The 19,887-nt window shown below is 53.4% G+C and overlaps 1 protein-coding gene across 46 annotated transcripts in view; it reads left to right on the top strand.

The window, feature by feature from the left end:
• Positions 1 to 19,887, top strand: part of DMBT1 (deleted in malignant brain tumors 1) — a 66,058-nt gene that overhangs the window by 26,228 nt on the left and 19,943 nt on the right. For 12 of the 46 annotated variants that reach the window (XM_033130281.1, XM_033130279.1, XM_033130287.1 and 9 more), the window contains 17 exons: positions 478 to 528; positions 4,468 to 4,518; positions 5,746 to 5,772; positions 6,412 to 6,741; positions 7,703 to 7,732; positions 8,502 to 8,552; positions 9,711 to 9,731; positions 10,501 to 10,551; positions 11,696 to 11,725; positions 12,492 to 12,542; positions 13,769 to 13,795; positions 14,440 to 14,769; positions 15,730 to 15,759; positions 16,527 to 16,577; positions 17,224 to 17,553; positions 18,514 to 18,543; positions 19,311 to 19,361. In XM_033130281.1, coding sequence (XP_032986172.1) covers positions 478 to 528; positions 4,468 to 4,518; positions 5,746 to 5,772; positions 6,412 to 6,741; positions 7,703 to 7,732; positions 8,502 to 8,552; positions 9,711 to 9,731; positions 10,501 to 10,551; positions 11,696 to 11,725; positions 12,492 to 12,542; positions 13,769 to 13,795; positions 14,440 to 14,769; positions 15,730 to 15,759; positions 16,527 to 16,577; positions 17,224 to 17,553; positions 18,514 to 18,543; positions 19,311 to 19,361 — 1,542 coding nt within the window. The remainder of the gene's footprint in view (positions 1 to 477; positions 529 to 4,467; positions 4,519 to 5,745; positions 5,773 to 6,411; positions 6,742 to 7,702; positions 7,733 to 8,501; positions 8,553 to 9,710; positions 9,732 to 10,500; positions 10,552 to 11,695; positions 11,726 to 12,491; positions 12,543 to 13,768; positions 13,796 to 14,439; positions 14,770 to 15,729; positions 15,760 to 16,526; positions 16,578 to 17,223; positions 17,554 to 18,513; positions 18,544 to 19,310; positions 19,362 to 19,887) is intronic. The other 34 variants (XM_033130282.1, XM_033130291.1, XM_033130289.1 and 31 more) reach the window with 25 other exon arrangements.

Below are 19,887 nucleotides of genomic sequence, written 5' to 3'. Positions count from 1 at the left end.
AGAAGAAGAATGCTACGGGAAATGGCTCTCGATAACCCCTGACCTTTCACTGATTGGACATGAGACAAGGTGGCTTCGCTGCCTCCCTCAGAGCTGGCTATACCTTGAAATTTAGCAGGATCGCGTGTGCATCCCAAAACGGCAGAGACAGTGTGCAGGGGATGGCAGGGTGATAAGTGCTTATGTTCCTGGGGTCCCAGGACACGTGACTGGCTCCAGGTCAGCTCACCCAGGGCCCTGACTCGTTCAGTCCAAGTTTCAGAGTCTGGGCAACCCACTCAGACCTGCCAGTGATTTCGTGGCTCAGCGGAGGGCCTCCTCCCAGATGACCTGCAGAGAAGACAGCCTGTGCACCACACACAGGTGTCAAGTGGCAGATGGCACATGTGCAATTGTCACGATGCCCACCAACAGTTTCTTCAGTGTGTTCTTTCCGTGAGGACTAACGCTGACCCTTGTGATTCTCGCCATTTCCAGACTTCTGGACCACCTCATCCACAACTGAAACGACAATACCAACCACATCAGGTACATATCCCTCTCCAACCTTCCACGGTCTCTCTCTCTCTGCTTCTGAACACAGGTCGGGTTTGAGAGTCATAAAAGAAGATTACCATATTACCCATCCTTAGCCTAGTCCCTGTGGAAGGGGCAAGGGGCGGGGTCTCTGACCACCAGGTTGACGTGTAATACAAAGGGCAGCTATTGCGGTCAGTGGGACTCTGGGTAATGGTCAGCAGAGCTCTTCCACCATTTATCAGTGTAAGCCCTGAATCCTCCAGAGTCATTCTGGGATGGGACCAGGCCATGGCTGGTACACTGGGGGTACCGGTGAGAGTCAGTACCGATTTGTGTGGCCAAAGTCCCATCACCTGCTTGAGCTTTACCAGAACCAGCCGGGGCTCGCAGGAGCCAGAAAGTACTGAACAGGTGGAGTGTCTTGACCTTTCCGTGGAGATACGGGGCTCCATCCTTGGTGTACCCTGTGTGTGTGGGGGGATGGCATTCCTTCTCTCGTTCATCAGGGGTCACGGGTGCACCCATACACTGGAGCCTCCATAGACCTCCCCAGGACACGATGTGTCGGCTCCTTTCCTGTGATGCAGGTGACCTTCTGACCAGGGATTGTGGCCAGGAAAAGTGCTTGAAACACGCTTCAGGCATGCCATCTTAGGACACAGCGTAGTGTTCTTTGATGAAATACAGTGAACTGGGCCTTGATGGGAAAATGTGAGATGTCAAGAGGCCAGTGAATAGAATGTTAATGACGAGTGAGGGCCTTGGTTAGTGTGGCAAGACCCATGGAGAAAAGCAAAGAAACTATTACAAAGCCACAATGTCTTCCCACCTCAAGGCAGAAAATTGGGGTCTACCTCATCCTACTTCTTTAGACCATCTGTGATACACCCGTGGTGTCAATGCATAGGCTATGGTGCCCTGTCCCAGAAATGACTGGTTTTCCTATTTGGGAAACTGGGCCTTCAGACTCAGCACGGCAGACACTGGCAGTAGACAGAGGACAGAGAGGCTGTGGGCGGGCACTGGCAGTGTCCACACGGCGGCCACGTGAGAGGCTGCAGCTCTGTCTGTATAGGCTGAACATTTTCAACCTTGGATTTCGTGTTTGTATGTGGTGGGGTGTGAAATGTTGTGCTCTGTCTCTGACTATCCTTCTCTTCCAAACAGAAATCCCAACTCCGTGGCCAGGTGAGTCACCAGTTTCCTTACTCAGGATGTCCCTTTACTAGCTGCCTATCCTATACACTGTGATTGAATGACTGCTCTTAGTGGCAGGACCCCGGGGCACATAATTTAGGCTCTCAGTCACTGAGAATGAAGGTAGTGCTTCTGAACTAGCCATGAGACTACCCAGACTCTAAACCGTCCTGCATCCAGTGCAGTTTTCACTCAATCCATTGATGCTGTCCCACGTGATTGGCTACTAAGGTCAGAGTAGTGATTTCGTGTTTCATGAACTTGGCCTGTTAGCATAGCCCCAACAAGAATGCTACAAGAGACAAACCGTCGATAACCCCTGACCTTTCTCTGATAGGACTGAGACTAGCCTGGCTTCCCTGCCTCCCTCAGAGCTTGCTATACCTTGAGGTTCAGCAGGATCGCATGTTCATCCAAATATGGCAGAGACAGTGTCCAGGGGATGGCAGGGTGATAAGCGATTTTGTTCCTTGGGTCCCAGGACATGAGATTGGCTCCAGGTCAGCTCACCATGGGCCCTGGCGCGTTCAGTCCAAGTTTCAGAGTCTGGGCAACCCACTCAGACCTGCCAGTGATTTCGTGGCTCAGTTGAGAGCCTTTCTCCCAGATGACCTAGCGGAGAAGACGGCTCGTGCACCACACACAGGATGCAGTGGCAGATGGCACATGTGCAATTGTCACGATGCCCACCAACAGTTTCTTCAGTGGAGTTGTTTCTGTGAGGCCTAATGCTGGCTCTTGTGTTTCTCGCCACTTCCAGACTTCTGGACCACCACATCGACAACTGAAACGTCAATGCCAACCACAACTGGTAAATATCCTTCTCCAACCTTCCATGGGCTCACTTCTTCTTCTGAAGTAGGGTTGAGTCTGAGATTGATAAACAAAGACTCTGGGTTTACCCATCCTTAGCCTAGTCCCTGTGGAAAGGGTTATGCGGAGGGGTCACTGACGACCAGGTTGACGTGTACTGTAGAGGGCAGCTTTCACTCTCAGTGGGCAGGTGTCAGCAGAGATCTGCCATTTATCAGTGTAAGCCCTGAATCCTCCAGAATCATTCTGCGATCGGTCCTGACTCAGGCCATGGCTGGTACCCTTGGTGTACAGGTGAGAGTCAGTACCGATTTGTGTGGCCGAAGTCCCATCACCAGCTTGAGCTTTGCCAGTACCAGCCGGGGCTCATAGGAGCCAGCAAGTGCTGAACAGGGGGATAGTATTCACCTTTCCGTGGAGATAAGGGGCTCCACCCTTGGTGTACCCCGTGTGTGTGGGGATGGAAGTCCTTCTCTCGTTCATCAAGGGTCACGGGTGCATCCATACACTGGAGCCTCCAAGACCTCCCAGGACACGATGTGTCTGCTCCTTTCCAGTGATGAAGGTGACCTTCTGATCGGGGGTGGTGGCCAGGAAAAGTGCTTGAAACACGCCATGGGCCTGTGAGATTACGACACAGCACAGTGTTCATTTATGAAATACAGAGAAATAGGTAGGGAGGGTAAGGTTTGAGACGTCAGCGGCCATTGAATGGAATGCTAATGACCGGTTAGGGCCTTGGGGAGTGTGGCAGGACCCATGGGAAAAAACAGAGAAGCCATTATAAAGCCACATTGTCCTCACACATCATGGCAGATTTGGGGTCTACCTCATCCTATTTCTTTGGACCATTCTGTGATAAACGCTTGGTGTCGATGTATAGGCTATAGTGCCCTGTCCTAGAAGAGACTGTTTTTCCTATTTGGGAAATCAAGCCCTGAGTCTCAGCGGCAGGCACTGGCAGGGGACACAGAGCAGAGAAGCTGTGGGCGGGCGCTGGCAGTGTCCATGCACAGGGCACATGAGAGGCCACAGCTCGGTGTGTATAGGCTGAGTGTCTTCAACCTTGGATTTCGTGTGTGTGTGTGGTGGGGGTGTGAAATTTGGTGTTTTGTGCCTGACTTTCCTTCTCTTCCAAACAGATACGGAGAGTCCGTCCACTATCTGGGCAGGTGAGTCTCCGGCATCCTTACTCGGGTTGTCCCTTCACTAGCTGCCTAACCTACACACTCTAATTGAACGACTGCTCTAGGAGGTAGGCACCCAGGAAAATATGATTTTGGCCCTCGGTCAGTGAGAATGAAGGCAGTGCTTCTGAGCTGGACATGAACTACCCAGACTCCAAAACATTCTGTATCCAGCTCAGTTTTCACTCCTCCGTTCATACTGTCCCATGTAATTGGCTTCTAAGGTCAGAGTAGCAGCTTCGTGTTTCATGAACTTCGTCCTGTTAGAATTGGCAGAAGAAGAATGCTACGGGAAATGGCTCTCGATAACCCCTGACCTTTCACTGATTGGACATGAGACAAGGTGGCTTCGCTGCCTCCCTCAGAGCTGGCTATACCTTGAAATTTAGCAGGATCGCGTGTGCATCCCAAAACGGCAGAGACAGTGTGCAGGGGATGGCAGGGTGATAAGTGCTTATGTTCCTGGGGTCCCAGGACACGTGACTGGCTCCAGGTCAGCTCACCCAGGGCCCTGACTCGTTCAGTCCAAGTTTCAGAGTCTGGGCAACCCACTCAGACCTGCCAGTGATTTCGTGGCTCAGCGGAGGGCCTCCTCCCAGATGACCTGCAGAGAAGACAGCTTGTGCACCACACACAGGTGTCAAGTGGCAGATGGCACATGTGCAATTGTCACGATGCCCACCAACAGTTTCTTCAGTGTGTTCTTTCCGTGAGGACTAACGCTGACCCTTGTGTTTCTCGCCATTTCCAGACTTCTGGACCACCTCATCCACAACTGAAACGACAATGCCAACCACATCAGGTAAATATCCCTCTCCAACCTTCCACGGTCTCTCTCTCTCTGCTTCTAAACACAGGTCGGGTTTGAGAGTGATAAAAGAAGATTACCATATTACCCATCCTTAGCCTAGTCCCTGTGGAAGGGGCAGGGGGCGGGGTCTCTGACCACCAGGTTGACGTGTAATACAAAGGGCAGCTATTGCGGTCAGTGGGACTCTGGGTAATGGTCAGCAGAGCTCTTCCACCATTTATCAGTGTAAGCCCTGAATCCTCCAGAGTCATTCTGGGATCGGTCCTGGCTCAGGCCATGGCTGGTACACTGGGGGTACCGGTGAGAGTCAGTACCGATTTGTGTGGCCAAAGTCCCATCACCTGCTTGAGCTTTGCCAGGACCATCCGGGGCTCATAGGAGCCAGCAAGTGCTGAACAGGGGGATAGTCTTGACCTTTCCGTGGAGATACGGGGCTCCACCCTTGGTGTACCCCGTGTGTGTGGGGACGGCAGTCCTTCTCTCGTTCATCAAGGGTCACGGGTGCATCCATACACTGGAGCCTCCATAGACCTCCCCAGGAAATGATGGGTCTGCTCCTTTCCGGTGTTGAAGGTGAAAAGGAAGCCAATGCTTCTGAGCTAGACATGAACTACCCAGACTCCAAACCATTCTGTATGCAGCTCAGTTTTCACTCCTCCGTTCATACTGTCCCATGTAATTGGCTTCTAAGGTCAGAGTAGCAGCTTCGTGTTTCATGAACTTCGTCCTGTTAGAATTGGCAGATGAAGAATGCTACGGGAAATGGCTCTCGATAACCCCTGACCTTTCACTGATTGGACATGAGACAAGGTGGCTTCGCTGCCTCCCTGAGAGCTTGCTATACCTTGAGATTCAGCAGGATCGCATGTGCATCCCAAAACGGCGGAGAGAGTGTCCAGGGGATGTCAGGGTGATAAGCGATTATGTTCCTGGGGTCCCAGGACACGTGACTGGCTCCAGGTCAGCTCACCCAGGGCCCTGGCTCGTTCAGTCCAAGTTTCAGAGTCTGGGCAACCCACTTAGACCTGCCAGTGATTTCGTGGCTCAGCGGAGGGCCTCCTCCCAGATGACCTAGCGGAGAAGATGGCTCGTGTCCCACACACAGGATGCAGTGGCAGATGGCACATGTGCTATTGTCACGATGCCCACCAACAGTTTCTTCAGTAAGTTCTTTCTGTGAGGCCTAACGCTGGCTTTTGTGTTTCTCGCCACCTGCAGACTTCTGGGACACTGCAACCACAACAGGTAAATATCCCTCTCCAACCTTCCATGGGCTCGGTCTCTGCTTCTGAAGATAGCTTGTGTTTGAGTGTGACAGGGGGAGGCTTGGGGTTTGCCCTTCCTTAGCCTAGTCCCTGTGAAGGGGGCCGAGGGAGGGGTCCCAGAGAGATGCTCCCTCACTGATCAGTGTGAGCCGTGGAGGCCTGATGAGTCATTCTGGGATCTTGCCCCTGTTCCGGTCTCGGGCTTGTTTTGGTGGTAACGGGGGAGAGTGTGTGTCCTGCATCTGTCTGGCCAAGGTCCCTTCACTTGCTGGAGCTTTGCCAGACCAGCGGGACTACACGAGAGCCAAACAACTGCCAAACCGGGCGATGGTCTTGGCCTGGCTTCAGAGCTATGTCCCTCTACTCTTGTTGTAGTATTGCGGTGGCAGGGCTGCTCTCATGTGTTGGGGTAATGGGGTGCTTTCTTACATAGCTGCATCCGTAGACCAGAGCACGATACCATGTGTCTGCTCCTTTCCCCTGATGAGGGTTAATCCCGGGGCCAGTCCTAAGGTTTCCGGGGAATTTTCCTAAGAGAACGTGCCCAGATTCTGGAAAATGCGTCTGACGTGATAGCTCCAGACAAACACCGAGGGGGTGTTCCTGTGCCACACTCTAGGGTTCGGGACCGAATCGAGTTTGGCTCTGAGGCTGGTGAACGGAGGTGACCGGTGTCAGGGCCGGGTGGAGGTCCTGTACCGGGGCTCGTGGGGCACCGTGTGTGACGACGAATGGGACACCAACGACGCCAACGTGGTGTGCAGGCAGCTGGGCTGCGGCTGGGCCATATCGGCTCCAGGAAGTGCCCGTTTTGGGCAGGGCTCAGGGCCGATTGTCCTGGATAACGTGAGATGCTCGGGGTACGAGTCCTACCTGTGGAGCTGCCCACACAATGGCTGGAACTCGCACAACTGTAACCACGGGGAAGACGCCGGCGTCATCTGCTCAGGTGGGCCTCAAAGATCGCTGGGCCTCCTTCTGGGGTGATGTTGCTGAGAACAAACACACTTTCCTTTAGGGACCCTCACCCACACCCCAGAGCGTCATCTCTGAGCCTGTAGTTTATCCCAGGGCAGCTGGCAGCCAGGGTACCTTGTCACGTGCTCTACTTGTAGACTTAGGTCGGTTACTACGCATCACACGCATCAGGCAGGTGTCGCCTGATTGGGAATTAGAGGTGCCTATGGCGCCCTTGTTCATACACACGGTCAACCTTTCCGAGGGCAGAGCAGGGGTCCTCTTCCATTGCCCACAGTAGAGTGTGCTTACCTCCCATCCTGGAGTTCACCCTGGGCGTTCTTCTCACGGCACGGTCATTTGTGAGGGGCCAGGGAGGGTTGGTGGGCAACACCCCTCTACGATGATTTTATTCCTTTGGGTTCTCCTGCTGCCAACGCAGAAGAGAGGATGCTAGAGCACAGCGTTCGTTGTGCAATATTGTGAGGAGAGGTCGGGAGAAGGGAAAGTGGAGATGGAATGCAAATGAGCCCGTTAGGACCTCGGCGAGTGTGGTATGAAGGCTGGGGAACCAACCAGAAACTCTTAGACAGTCTCAGTTTTATCACACCTTAAGGCGCAAAAATGGGGGTCTACCTCAAACTATTTTTCAGACCATTCTGTGATAAACCTTTGGTGTCAATGCACAGGCTGTGGTGCCCTGTCCCAGAGGTGACACTGGTTTTCCTCTTCGGGAACCTAAGCCTGCAGGGTCAGTGAGGGAGGCACCGGCAGTGGACAGAGCACAGAGAGCTCTGGCTGGGCACTGGCAGTGTCCACGCACGGGGCACGTGAGAGGCGTCAGCTTGGCCTGAATCTCACCACAGTCGGCGAGTGTCAACATCCTTGGATCCGGGGTGAAGGGACCGAGCTCGTGTATGCTTTGTGTCTGACTTTCCTTCTCTTCCTCTCAGCTGCTCAGGCCCAGACCACATTCTGGCCAGGTGAGTTGCCAGCGTCCTTCCTCAGGATGTCCCTTTACTAGCTGCCCATCCGACACACTGATATTAAACTACTGCTCTTGGAGGCGGGCACCCAGGGACACAGGATTTTGGCTCTAGGTCACGGAGAATGACAGCAGTATTTCTGAAGTAGATATAGGACTCCCCAGACTACAACCTGTCCTGCATCCAGCTCAGTTTTCACCCAATCCGTTGATACTTTCCCATGTGATTGCTGTCTCCGGTCAGAGAGGCGGCTTCGTGTTGCATGACCTTTGGCCCAGTTAAAATTGGTTCTGACATGAAGGCTGTGATTGAATAGCCGTCCATAACCCCTGTCCATTTGCTGATTAGACTGGAGACTAGGCTGGCTGCTCTCCCTCACTCAGAGCTCTAGCTACTCCTTGAGATCAGAAGGTCACAGGTGCATCTAAAAATGTCAGAGACAGTGCCCCGTGTATGGCAGGGTGATAAGCGATTATATTCCTGTGAGTACCAGGACACGCGATTGACTCCAGGTCCAATTACCATGGGCTCTGACTCTGTTGAAGCTTCACAGTCAGGAAATGACTTCCAACTTGGCAGTGATTTCGTGGCCTAGGTGAGGGCCTTCCTCCCAGATAAACTAGCTGAGCTAACAGCTTGCGCCCCACGCAGACGAATAAGTAGCCGGATGCACATGTGCAATTGTCACGATGCCCACCAACAGTTTCTTCAGTGAGTTCTTTCCGTGAGGCCTAACGCTGACTCTTGTGTTTCTCGCCACTTCCAGACTTCTGGACCACCTCATCCAGAACTGAAACGACAATGCCAACCACAACAGGTACATATCCCTCTCCAACCTTCCACGGTCTCTCTCTCTCTGCTTCTGAACACAGGTCGGGTTTGAGAGTCATAAAAGAAGATTACCATATTACCCATCCTTAGCCTAGTCCCTGTGGAAGGGGCAAGGGGCGGGGTCTCTGACCACCAGGTTGACGTGTAATACAAAGGGCAGCTATTGCGGTCAGTGGGACTCTGGGTAATGGTCAGCAGAGCTCTTCCACCATTTATCAGTGTAAGCCCTGAATCCTCCAGAGTCATTCTGGGATGGGACCAGGCCATGGCTGGTACACTGGGGGTACCGGTGAGAGTCAGTACCGATTTGTGTGGCCAAAGTCCCATCACCTGCTTGAGCTTTACCAGAACCAGCCGGGGCTCGCAGGAGCCAGAAAGTACTGAACAGGTGGAGTGTCTTGACCTTTCCGTGGAGATACGGGGCTCCATCCTTGGTGTACCCTGTGTGTGTGGGGGGATGGCATTCCTTCTCTCGTTCATCAGGGGTCACGGGTGCACCCATACACTGGAGCCTCCATAGACCTCCCCAGGACACGATGTGTCGGCTCCTTTCCTGTGATGCAGGTGACCTTCTGACCAGGGATTGTGGCCAGGAAAAGTGCTTGAAACACGCTTCAGGCATGCCATCTTAGGACACAGCGTAGTGTTCTTTGATGAAATACAGTGAACTGGGCCTTGATGGGAAAATGTGAGATGTCAAGAGGCCAGTGAATAGAATGTTAATGACGAGTGAGGGCCTTGGTTAGTGTGGCAAGACCCATGGAGAAAAGCAAAGAAACTATTACAAAGCCACAATGTCTTCCCACCTCAAGGCAGAAAATTGGGGTCTACCTCATCCTACTTCTTTAGACCATCTGTGATACACCCGTGGTGTCAATGCATAGGCTATGGTGCCCTGTCCCAGAAATGACTGGTTTTCCTATTTGGGAAACTGGGCCTTCAGACTCAGCACGGCAGACACTGGCAGTAGACAGAGGACAGAGAGGCTGTGGGCGGGCACTGGCAGTGTCCACACGGCGGCCACGTGAGAGGCTGCAGCTCTGTCTGTATAGGCTGAACATTTTCAACCTTGGATTTCGTGTTTGTATGTGGTGGGGTGTGAAATGTTGTGCTCTGTCTCTGACTATCCTTCTCTTCCAAACAGAAATCCCAACTCCGTGGCCAGGTGAGTCACCAGTTTCCTTACTCAGGATGTCCCTTTACTAGCTGCCTATCCTATACACTGTGATTGAATGACTGCTCTTAGTGGCAGGACCCCGGGGCACATAATTTAGGCTCTCAGTCACTGAGAATGAAGGTAGTGCTTCTGAACTAGCCATGAGACTACCCAGACTCTAAACCGTCCTGCATCCAGTGCAGTTTTCACTCAATCCATTGATGCTGTCCCACGTGATTGGCTACTAAGGTCAGAGTAGTGATTTCGTGTTTCATGAACTTGGCCTGTTAGCATAGCCCCAACAAGAATGCTACAAGAGACAAACCGTCGATAACCCCTGACCTTTCTCTGATAGGACTGAGACTAGCCTGGCTTCCCTGCCTCCCTCAGAGCTTGCTATACCTTGAGGTTCAGCAGGATCGCATGTTCATCCAAATATGGCAGAGACAGTGTCCAGGGGATGGCAGGGTGATAAGCGATTTTGTTCCTTGGGTCCCAGGACATGAGATTGGCTCCAGGTCAGCTCACCATGGGCCCTGGCGCGTTCAGTCCAAGTTTCAGAGTCTGGGCAACCCACTCAGACCTGCCAGTGATTTCGTGGCTCAGTTGAGAGCCTTCCTCCCAGATGACCTAGCGGAGAAGACGGCTCGTGCACCACACACAGGATGCAGTGGCAGATGGCACATGTGCAATTGTCACGATGCCCACCAACAGTTTCTTCAGTGGAGTTGTTTCTGTGAGGCCTAATGCTGGCTCTTGTGTTTCTCGCCACTTCCAGACTTCTGGACCACCACATCGACAACTGAAACGTCAATGCCAACCACAACTGGTAAATATCCTTCTCCAACCTTCCATGGGCTCACTTCTTCTTCTGAAGTAGGGTTGAGTCTGAGATTGATAAACAAAGACTCTGGGTTTACCCATCCTTAGCCTAGTCCCTGTGGAAAGGGTTATGTGGAGGGGTCACTGACGACCAGGTTGACGTGTACTGTAGAGGGCAGCTTTCACTCTCAGTGGGCAGGTGTCAGCAGAGATCTGCCATTTATCAGTGTAAGCCCTGAATCCTCCAGAATCATTCTGCGATCGGTCCTGACTCAGGCCATGGCTGGTACCCTTGGTGTACAGGTGAGAGTCAGTACCGATTTGTGTGGCCGAAGTCCCATCACCAGCTTGAGCTTTGCCAGTACCAGCCGGGGCTCATAGGAGCCAGCAAGTGCTGAACAGGGGGATAGTATTCACCTTTCCGTGGAGATAAGGGGCTCCACCCTTGGTGTACCCCGTGTGTGTGGGGATGGAAGTCCTTCTCTCGTTCATCAAGGGTCACGGGTGCATCCATACACTGGAGCCTCCAAGACCTCCCAGGACACGATGTGTCTGCTCCTTTCCAGTGATGAAGGTGACCTTCTGATCGGGGGTGGTGGCCAGGAAAAGTGCTTGAAACACGCCATGGGCCTGTGAGATTACGACACAGCACAGTGTTCATTTATGAAATACAGAGAAATAGGTAGGGAGGGTAAGGTTTGAGACGTCAGCGGCCATTGAATGGAATGCTAATGACCGGTTAGGGCCTTGGGGAGTGTGGCAGGACCCATGGGAAAAAACAGAGAAGCCATTATAAAGCCACATTGTCCTCACACATCATGGCAGATTTGGGGTCTACCTCATCCTATTTCTTTGGACCATTCTGTGATAAACGCTTGGTGTCGATGTATAGGCTATAGTGCCCTGTCCTAGAAGAGACTGTTTTTCCTATTTGGGAAATCAAGCCCTGAGTCTCAGCGGCAGGCACTGGCAGGGGACACAGAGCAGAGAAGCTGTGGGCGGGCGCTGGCAGTGTCCATGCACAGGGCACATGAGAGGCCACAGCTCGGTGTGTATAGGCTGAGTGTCTTCAACCTTGGATTTCGTGTGTGTGTGTGGTGGGAGTGTGAAATTTGGTGTTTTGTGCCTGACTTTCCTTCTCTTCCAAACAGATACGGAGAGTCCGTCCACTATCTGGGCAGGTGAGTCTCCGGCATCCTTACTCGGGTTGTCCCTTCACTAGCTGCCTAACCTACACACTCTAATTGAACGACTGCTCTAGGAGGTAGGCACCCAGGAAAATATGATTTTGGCCCTCAGTCAGTGAGAATGAAGGCAGTGCTTCTGAGCTGGACATGAACTACCCAGACTCCAAAACATTCTGTATCCAGCTCAGTTTTCACTCCTCCGTTCATACTGTCCCATGTAATTGGCTTCTAAGGTCAGAGTAGCAGCTTCGTGTTTCATGAACTTCGTCCTGTTAGAATTGGCAGAAGAAGAATGCTACGGGAAATGGCTCTCGATAACCCCTGACCTTTCACTGATTGGACATGAGACAAGGTGGCTTCGCTGCCTCCCTCAGAGCTGGCTATACCTTGAAATTTAGCAGGATCGCGTGTGCATCCCAAAACGGCAGAGACAGTGTGCAGGGGATGGCAGGGTGATAAGTGCTTATGTTCCTGGGGTCCCAGGACACGTGACTGGCTCCAGGTCAGCTCACCCAGGGCCCTGACTCGTTCAGTCCAAGTTTCAGAGTCTGGGCAACCCACTCAGACCTGCCAGTGATTTCGTGGCTCAGCGGAGGGCCTCCTCCCAGATGACCTGCAGAGAAGACAGCCTGTGCACCACACACAGGTGTCAAGTGGCAGATGGCACATGTGCAATTGTCACGATGCCCACCAACAGTTTCTTCAGTGTGTTCTTTCCGTGAGGACTAACGCTGACCCTTGTGATTCTCGCCATTTCCAGACTTCTGGACCACCTCATCCACAACTGAAACGACAATACCAACCACATCAGGTAAATATCCCTCTCCAACCTTCCACGGTCTCTCTCTCTCTGCTTCTAAACACAGGTCGGGTTTGAGAGTGATAAAAGAAGATTACCATATTACCCATCCTTAGCCTAGTCCCTGTGGAAGGGGCAGGGGGCGGGGTCTCTGACCACCAGGTTGACCTGTAATACAAAGGGCAGCTATTGCGGTCAGTGGGACTCTGGGTAATGGTCAGCAGAGCTCTTCCACCATTTATCAGTGTAAGCCCTGAATCCTCCAGAGTCATTCTGGGATCGGTCCTGGCTCAGGCCATGGCTGGTACACTGGGGGTACCGGTGAGAGTCAGTACCGATTTGTGTGGCCAAAGTCCCATCACCTGCTTGAGCTTTGCCAGGACCATCCGGGGCTCATAGGAGCCAGCAAGTGCTGAACAGGGGGTTAGTCTTGACCTTTCCGTGGAGATACGGGGCTCCACCCTTGGTGTACCCCGTGTGTGTGGGGACGGCAGTCCTTCTCTCGTTCATCAAGGGTCACGGGTGCATCCATACACTGGAGCCTCCATAGACCTCCCCAGGAAATGATGTGTGTGCTCCTTTCCGGTGTTGAAGGTGAAAATGAAGACAATGATTCTGAGCTAGACATGAACTACCCAGACTCCAAACCATTCTGTATGCAGCTCAGTTTTCACTCCTCCGTTCATACTGTCCCATGTAATTGGCTTCTAAGGTCAGAGTAGCAGCTTCGTGTTTCATGAACTTCGTCCTGTTAGAATTGGCAGAAGAAGAATGCTACGGGAAATGGCTCTCGATAACCCCTGACCTTTCACTGATTGGACATGAGACAAGGTGGCTTCGCTGCCTCCCTCAGAGCGGCTATACCTTGAGATTCAGCAGGATCGCATGTGCATCCCAAAACGGCAGAGACAGTGTGCAGGGGATGGCAGGGTGATAAGTGCTTATGTTCCTGGGGTCCCAGGACACGTGACTGGCTCCAGGTGAGCTCACCCAGGGCCCTGACTCGTTCAGTCCAAGTTTCAGAGTCTGGGCAACCCACTCAGACCTGCCAGTGATTTCGTGGCTCAGCGGAGGGCCTCCTCCCAGATGACCTAGCGGAGAAGATGGCTCGTGTCCCACACACAGGATGCAGTGGCAGATGGCACATGTGCAATTGTCACGATGCCCACCAACAGTTTCTTCAGTAAGTTCTTTCTGTGAGGCCTAACGCTGGCTTTTGTGTTTCTCACCACCTGCAGACTTCTGGGACACTGCATCAACAACAGGTAAATATCCCTCTCCAACCTTCCATGGGCTCGGTCTCTGCTTCTGAAGATAGCTTGTGTTTGAGTGTGACAGGGGGAGGCTTGGGGTTTGCCCTTCCTTAGCCTAGTCCCTGTGAAGGGGGCCGGGGGAGGGGTCCCTGAGAGATGTTCCCTCACTGATCAGTGTGAGCCGTGGAGGCCTGATGAGTCATTCTGGGATCTTGCCCTGTTCCGGTCTCGGGCTGGTTTTGGTGGTAACGGGGGAGAGTGTGTGTCCTGCATCTGTCTGGCCAAGGTCCCTTCACATGCTGGAGCTTTGCCAGACCAGCCGGGACTACACGAGAGCCAAACAACTGCCAAACCGGGCGATGGTCTTGGCCTGGCTTCAGAGCTATGTGCCTCTACCCTGGTTGTGGTGTGGGGTGGCAGGCCTGTTGTCATGTATTCAGGTAATGGGGTGCTTTCTTACATAGCAGCATCTGTAGACCTGAGCACGATACGATGTGTCTGCTCCTTTCGCCTGATTAGGGTTAACTCCTGGGCTGGTCCTAACAAGTCCTGTGCCCGGGGATTTTTGCTAAGAGAATGTGCCTAGAGTCTGGATCGTGCCTCCGCCTGATAGCTCCAGACACACACTGAGGGGGTGTTCCTGTGCCACACTCTAGGGTTCGGGACCGAATCGAGTTTGGCTCTGAGGCTGGTGAACGGAGGTGACCGGTGTCAGGGCCGGGTGGAGGTCCTGTACCGGGGCTCGTGGGGCACCGTGTGTGACGACGAATGGGACACCAACGACGCCAACGTGGTGTGCAGGCAGCTGGGCTGCGGCTGGGCCAGGTCGGCTCCAGGAAATGCCCATTTCGGGCAGGGCTCAGGGCCGATTGTCCTGGATGACGTGAGATGCTCGGGGCACGAATCCTACCTGTGGAGCTGCCCACACAGAGGCTGGAACTCGCACAACTGTAACCACGGGGAGGACGCCGGCGTCATCTGCTCAGGTGGGCCCCAAAGATTACTGGGCCTCCTCTGGAGTGATGTTGCTGAGAACAAACACACTTTCCTTTAGGGACCCTCACCCACACCCCAGAGCGTCATCTCTGAGCCTGTAGTTTATCCCAGGGCAGCTGGCAGCCAGGGTACCTTGTCACGTGCTCTACTTGTAGACTTAGGTCGGTTACTAAGCATCCCACTCTTCAGGCAGGTGTCGCCTGATTGGGGATTAGAGGTGACTGTGTTGCCCTTGTTCATACACACGGTCAACCTTTCCGAGGGCAGAGCAGGGGTCCTCTTCCATTGCCCACAGTAGAGTGAGCTTACCTCCCATCCTGGAGTTCACCCTGGGCGTTATTCTCACGGCACGGTCATTTGTGAGGGGCCAGGGAGGGTTGGTGGGCAACACCCCTCTACGATGACTTTATTCCTTTGGGTTCTCCTGCTGCCAACGCAGAAGAGAGGATGCTAGAGCACAGCGTTCGTTGTGCAATATTGTGAGGAGAGGTCGGGAGAAGGGAAAGTGGAGATGGAATGCAAATGAGCCCGTTAGGACCTCGGGGAGTGTGGTATGAAGGCTGGGGAACCAACCAGAAACTCTTAGACAGTCTCAGTTTTATCACACCTTAAGGCGCAAAAATGGGGGTCTACCTCAAACTATTTTTCAGACCATTCTGTGATAAACCTTTGGTGTCAATGCACAGGCTGTGGTGCCCTGTCCCAGAGGTGACACTGGTTTTCCTCTTCGGGAACCTAAGCCTGCAGGGTCAGTGAGGGAGGCACCGGCAGTGGACAGAGCACAGAGAGCTCTGGCTGGGCACTGGCAGTGTCCACGCACGGGGCATGTGAGAGGCGTCAGCTTGGCCTGAATCTCGCCATAGTCGGCGAGTGTCAACATCCTTGGATCCGGGGTGACGGGATCGAGCTCGTGTATGCTTTGTGTCTGACTTTCCTTCTCTTCCTCTCAGCTGCTCAGGCCCAGACCACATTCTGGCCAGGTGAGTCACCAGCGTCCTTACTCAGGATGTCCCTTTACTAGCTGCCTATCCGACACACTGTCACTGAATGTCTGCTCTTGGAGGCGGGCCCCCAGGGACACAGGATTTTGGCTCTAGGTCACGGAGAATGACAGCAGTGGTTATAAAGTACATATGGGACTCCCCAGACTGCAACCCGTCCTGCATCCAGCTCAGTTTTCACCCAATCCGTTGATACTTTCCCATGTGATTGCTGTCTCTGGTCAGAGAGGCGGCTTCGTGTTGCATGACCTTTGGCCCAGTTAAAATTTGTTCTGACATGAAGGCTGTGATGGAATAGCCGTCCATAACCCCTGTCCATTTGCTGATTAGACTGGAGACGAGGCTGGCTGCTCTCCCTCACTCAGAGCTCTAGCTACTCCTTGAGATCAGAGGGTCACAGGTGCATCTGAAAATGTCAGAGACAGTGCCCCGTGTATGGCAGGGTGATAAGCGATTATGTTCCTGTGAGTACCAGGACACCTGATTGACCACAAGTCCAATTACCACGGACCCTGACTCTGTTGAAGCTTCACAGTCAGGAAATGACCTCCGAGTTGGCAGTGATTTCGTGGCCTAGGTCAGGTCCTTCCTCCCAGATAACCTAGCTGAGCTGACAGCTTGTGCCCCACGTAGACGACTAAGTAGCAGGATGCATATGTGTAATGTAATGATGCCCACCAACAATTTCTTCAAGACTTCTTTCTGTGAGGCCTAACTCTGGCCCTTGTGTTTCTCACCATTTCCAGCTTTCTGGACCAGCACATCAATACCTCAAACAACAATGCCAACCACAACAGGTAAATATCCCTCTCCAACCTTCCATGGGCTCGGTCTCTGCTTCTGAAGATAGCTTGTGTTTGAGTGTGACAGGGGGAGGCTCGGGGTTTGCCCTTCCTTAGCATAGTCCCTGTGAAGGGGGCCGAGGGAGGGGTCCCTGAGAGATGTTCCCTCACTGGTCAATGTGAGTCGTGGAGGCCTGATGAGTCATTCTGGGACCTTGCTCCTGTTCCGGTCTCGGGCTGGTTTTGGTGGTAACGGGGGAGAGTGTGTGTCCTGCATCTCTCTGGCCAAGGTCCCTTCACCTCCTGGAGCTTTGGCAGAGCCAGCCGGGAGTACACGGAACCCAAGAAACTGCCAAACCGGGCGATGGTCTTGGCCTGGCTTCAGAGCTATGTGCCTCTACCCTGGTTGTGGTGTGGGGTGGCAGGCCTGTTGTCATGTATTCAGGTAATGGGGTGCTTTCTTACATAGCAGCATCTGTAGACCTGAGCACGATACGATGTGTCTGCTCCTTTCGCCTGATTAGGGTTAACTCCTGGGCTGGTCCTAACAAGTCCTGTGCCCGGGGATTTTTGCTAAGAGAATGTGCCTAGAGTCTGGATCGTGCCTCCGCCTGATAGCTCCAGACACACACTGAGGGGGTGTTCCTGTGCCACACTCTAGGGTTCGGGACCGAATCGAGTTTGGCTCTGAGGCTGGTGAACGGAGGTGACCGGTGTCAGGGCCGGGTGGAGGTCCTGTACCGGGGCTCGTGGGGCACCGTGTGTGACGACGAATGGGACACCAACGACGCCAATGTGGTGTGCAGGCAGCTGGGCTGCGGCTGGGCCAGGTCGGCTCCAGGAAATGCCCGTTTCGGGCAGGGCTCAGGGCCGATTGTCCTGGATGACGTGAGATGCTCGGGGCACGAATCCTACCTGTGGAGCTGCCCACACAGAGGCTGGAACTCGCACAACTGTAACCACGGGGAGGACGCCGGCGTCATCTGCTCAGGTGGGCCACAAAGATTACTGGGCCTCCTCTGGAGTGATGTTGCTGAGAACAAACACACTTTCCTTTAGGGACCCTCACCCACACCCCAGAGCGTCATCTCTGAGCCTGTAGTTTATCCCAGGGCAGCTGGCAGCCAGGGTACCTTGTCATGTGCTCTACTTGTAGACTTAGGTCGGTTACTAAGCATCCCACTCTTCAGGCAGGTGTCGCCTGATTGGGGATTAGAGGTGACTGTGTCGCCCTTGTTCATACACACGGTCAACCTTTCCGAGGGCAGAGCAGGGGTCCTCTTCCCTTGCCCACAGTAGAGTGTGCTTACCTCCCATCCTGGAGTTCACCCTGGGCGTTCTTCTCAGGGCACGGTCATTTGTGAGGGGCCAGGGAGGGTTGGTGGGCAACACCCCTCTACGATGACTTTATTCCTTTGGGTTCTCCTGCTGCCAACGCAGAAGAGAGGATGCTAGAGCACAGCGTTCGTTGTGCAATATTGTGAGGAGAGGTCGGGAGAAGGGAAAGTGGAGATGGAATGCAAATGAGCCCGTTAGGACCTCGGCGAGTGTGGTATGAAGGCTGGGGAACCAACCAGAAACTCTTAGACAGTCTCAGTTTTATCACACCTTAAGGCGCAAAAATGGGGGTCTACCTCAAACTATTTTTCAGACCATTCTGTGATAAACCTTTGGTGTCAATGCACAGGCTGTGGTGCCCTGTCCCAGAGGTGACACTGGTTTTCCTCTTCGGGAACCTAAGCCTGCAGGGTCAGTGAGGGAGGCACCGGCAGTGGACAGAGCACAGAGAGCTCTGGCTGGGCACTGGCAGTGTCCACGCACGGGGCATGTGAGAGGCGTCAGCTTGGCCTGAATCTCGCCATAGTCGGCGAGTGTCAACATCCTTGGATCCGGGGTGACGGGACCGAGCTCGTGTATGCTTTGTGTCTGACTTTCCTTCTCTTCCTCTCAGCTGCTCAGGCCCAGACCACATTCTGGCCAGGTGAGTCACCAGCGTCCTTACTCAGGATGTCCCTTTACTAGCTGCCTATCCGACACACTGTCACTGAATGTCTGCTCTTGGAGGCGGGCCCCCAGGGACACAGGATTTTGGCTCTAGGTCACGGAGAATGACAGCAGTGGTTATAAAGTACATATGGGACTCCCCAGACTGCAACCCGTCCTGCATCCAGCTCAGTTTTCACCCAATCCGTTGATACTTTCCCATGTGATTGCTGTCTCTGGTCAGAGAGGCGGCTTCGTGTTTCATGAACTTTGGCCCAGTTAAAATTGGTTCTGACATGAAGGCTGTGAGTGAATAGCCGTCCATAACCCCTGTCCATTTGCTGATTAGACTGGAGACGAGGCTGGCTGCTCTCTCTCCCTCAGAGCTCTAGCTACTCCTTGAGATCAGAGGGTCACAGGTGCATCTGAAAATGTCAGAGACAGTGCCCCGTGTATGGCAGGGTGACAAGCGATTATATTCCTGTGAGTACCAGGACACCTGATTGACTCCAGGTCCAATTACCACAGGCCCTGACTCTGTTGAAGCTTCACAGTCAGGAAATGACCTCCGAGTTGGCAGCGATTTCGTGGCCTAGGTCAGGTCCTTCCTCCCAGATAACCTAGCTGAGCTGACAGCTTGTGCCCCACGTAGACGACTAAGTAGCAGGATGCATATGTGTAATGTAATGATGGTCACCAACAATTTCTTCAAGACTTCTTTCTGTGAGGCCTAACTCTGGCCCTTGTGTTTCTCACCACTTCTAGCTTTCTGGACCAGCACATCGAAACCTCAAACAACAATGCCAACCACAATAGGTACATATCCCTCTCCAACCTTCCATGGGCTCGGTCTCTGCTTCTGAAGATAGCTTGTGTTTGAGTGTGACTCGAGTTGAGTTGTGACTCGACCTGAGTTGAGGCTCGAGGTTTGCCCTTCCTTAGCATAGTCCCTGTGAACGGGGCCGAGGGAGGGGTCCCTGAGAGATGCTCCCTCACTGATCAATGTGAGCCGTGGAGGCCTGATGTGTCATTCTGGGACCTTGCTCCTGTTCCGGTCTCGGGCTGGTGTTGGTGGGAACGGGGGAGAGTGTGTGTCCTGCATCTGTCTGGCCAAGGTCCCTTCGCCTCCTGGAGCTTTGCCAGAGCCAGTCCGGACTACACGGGAGCCAAGAAACTGCCAAACCGGGGGATGGTCTTGGCCTGGCTTCAGAGCTATGTGCTTCTACCCTGGTTGTGGTGTGGGGTGGCAGGGCTGCTCTCATGTGTTGGGGTAATGAGGTGCTTTCTTACATAGCAGCATCCGTAGACCAGAGCACGATACCATGTGTCTGCTCCTTTCGCC

Source organism: Rhinolophus ferrumequinum, chromosome 16 (assembly GCF_004115265.2).
Source record: "Rhinolophus ferrumequinum isolate MPI-CBG mRhiFer1 chromosome 16, mRhiFer1_v1.p, whole genome shotgun sequence".
In the NCBI taxonomy this organism is placed as follows: Eukaryota; Metazoa; Chordata; class Mammalia; order Chiroptera; family Rhinolophidae; genus Rhinolophus; species Rhinolophus ferrumequinum.
The sequence above is the reverse complement of the archived record's forward strand: the minus strand, read 5'-3'. Positions and strand labels throughout refer to the sequence as shown.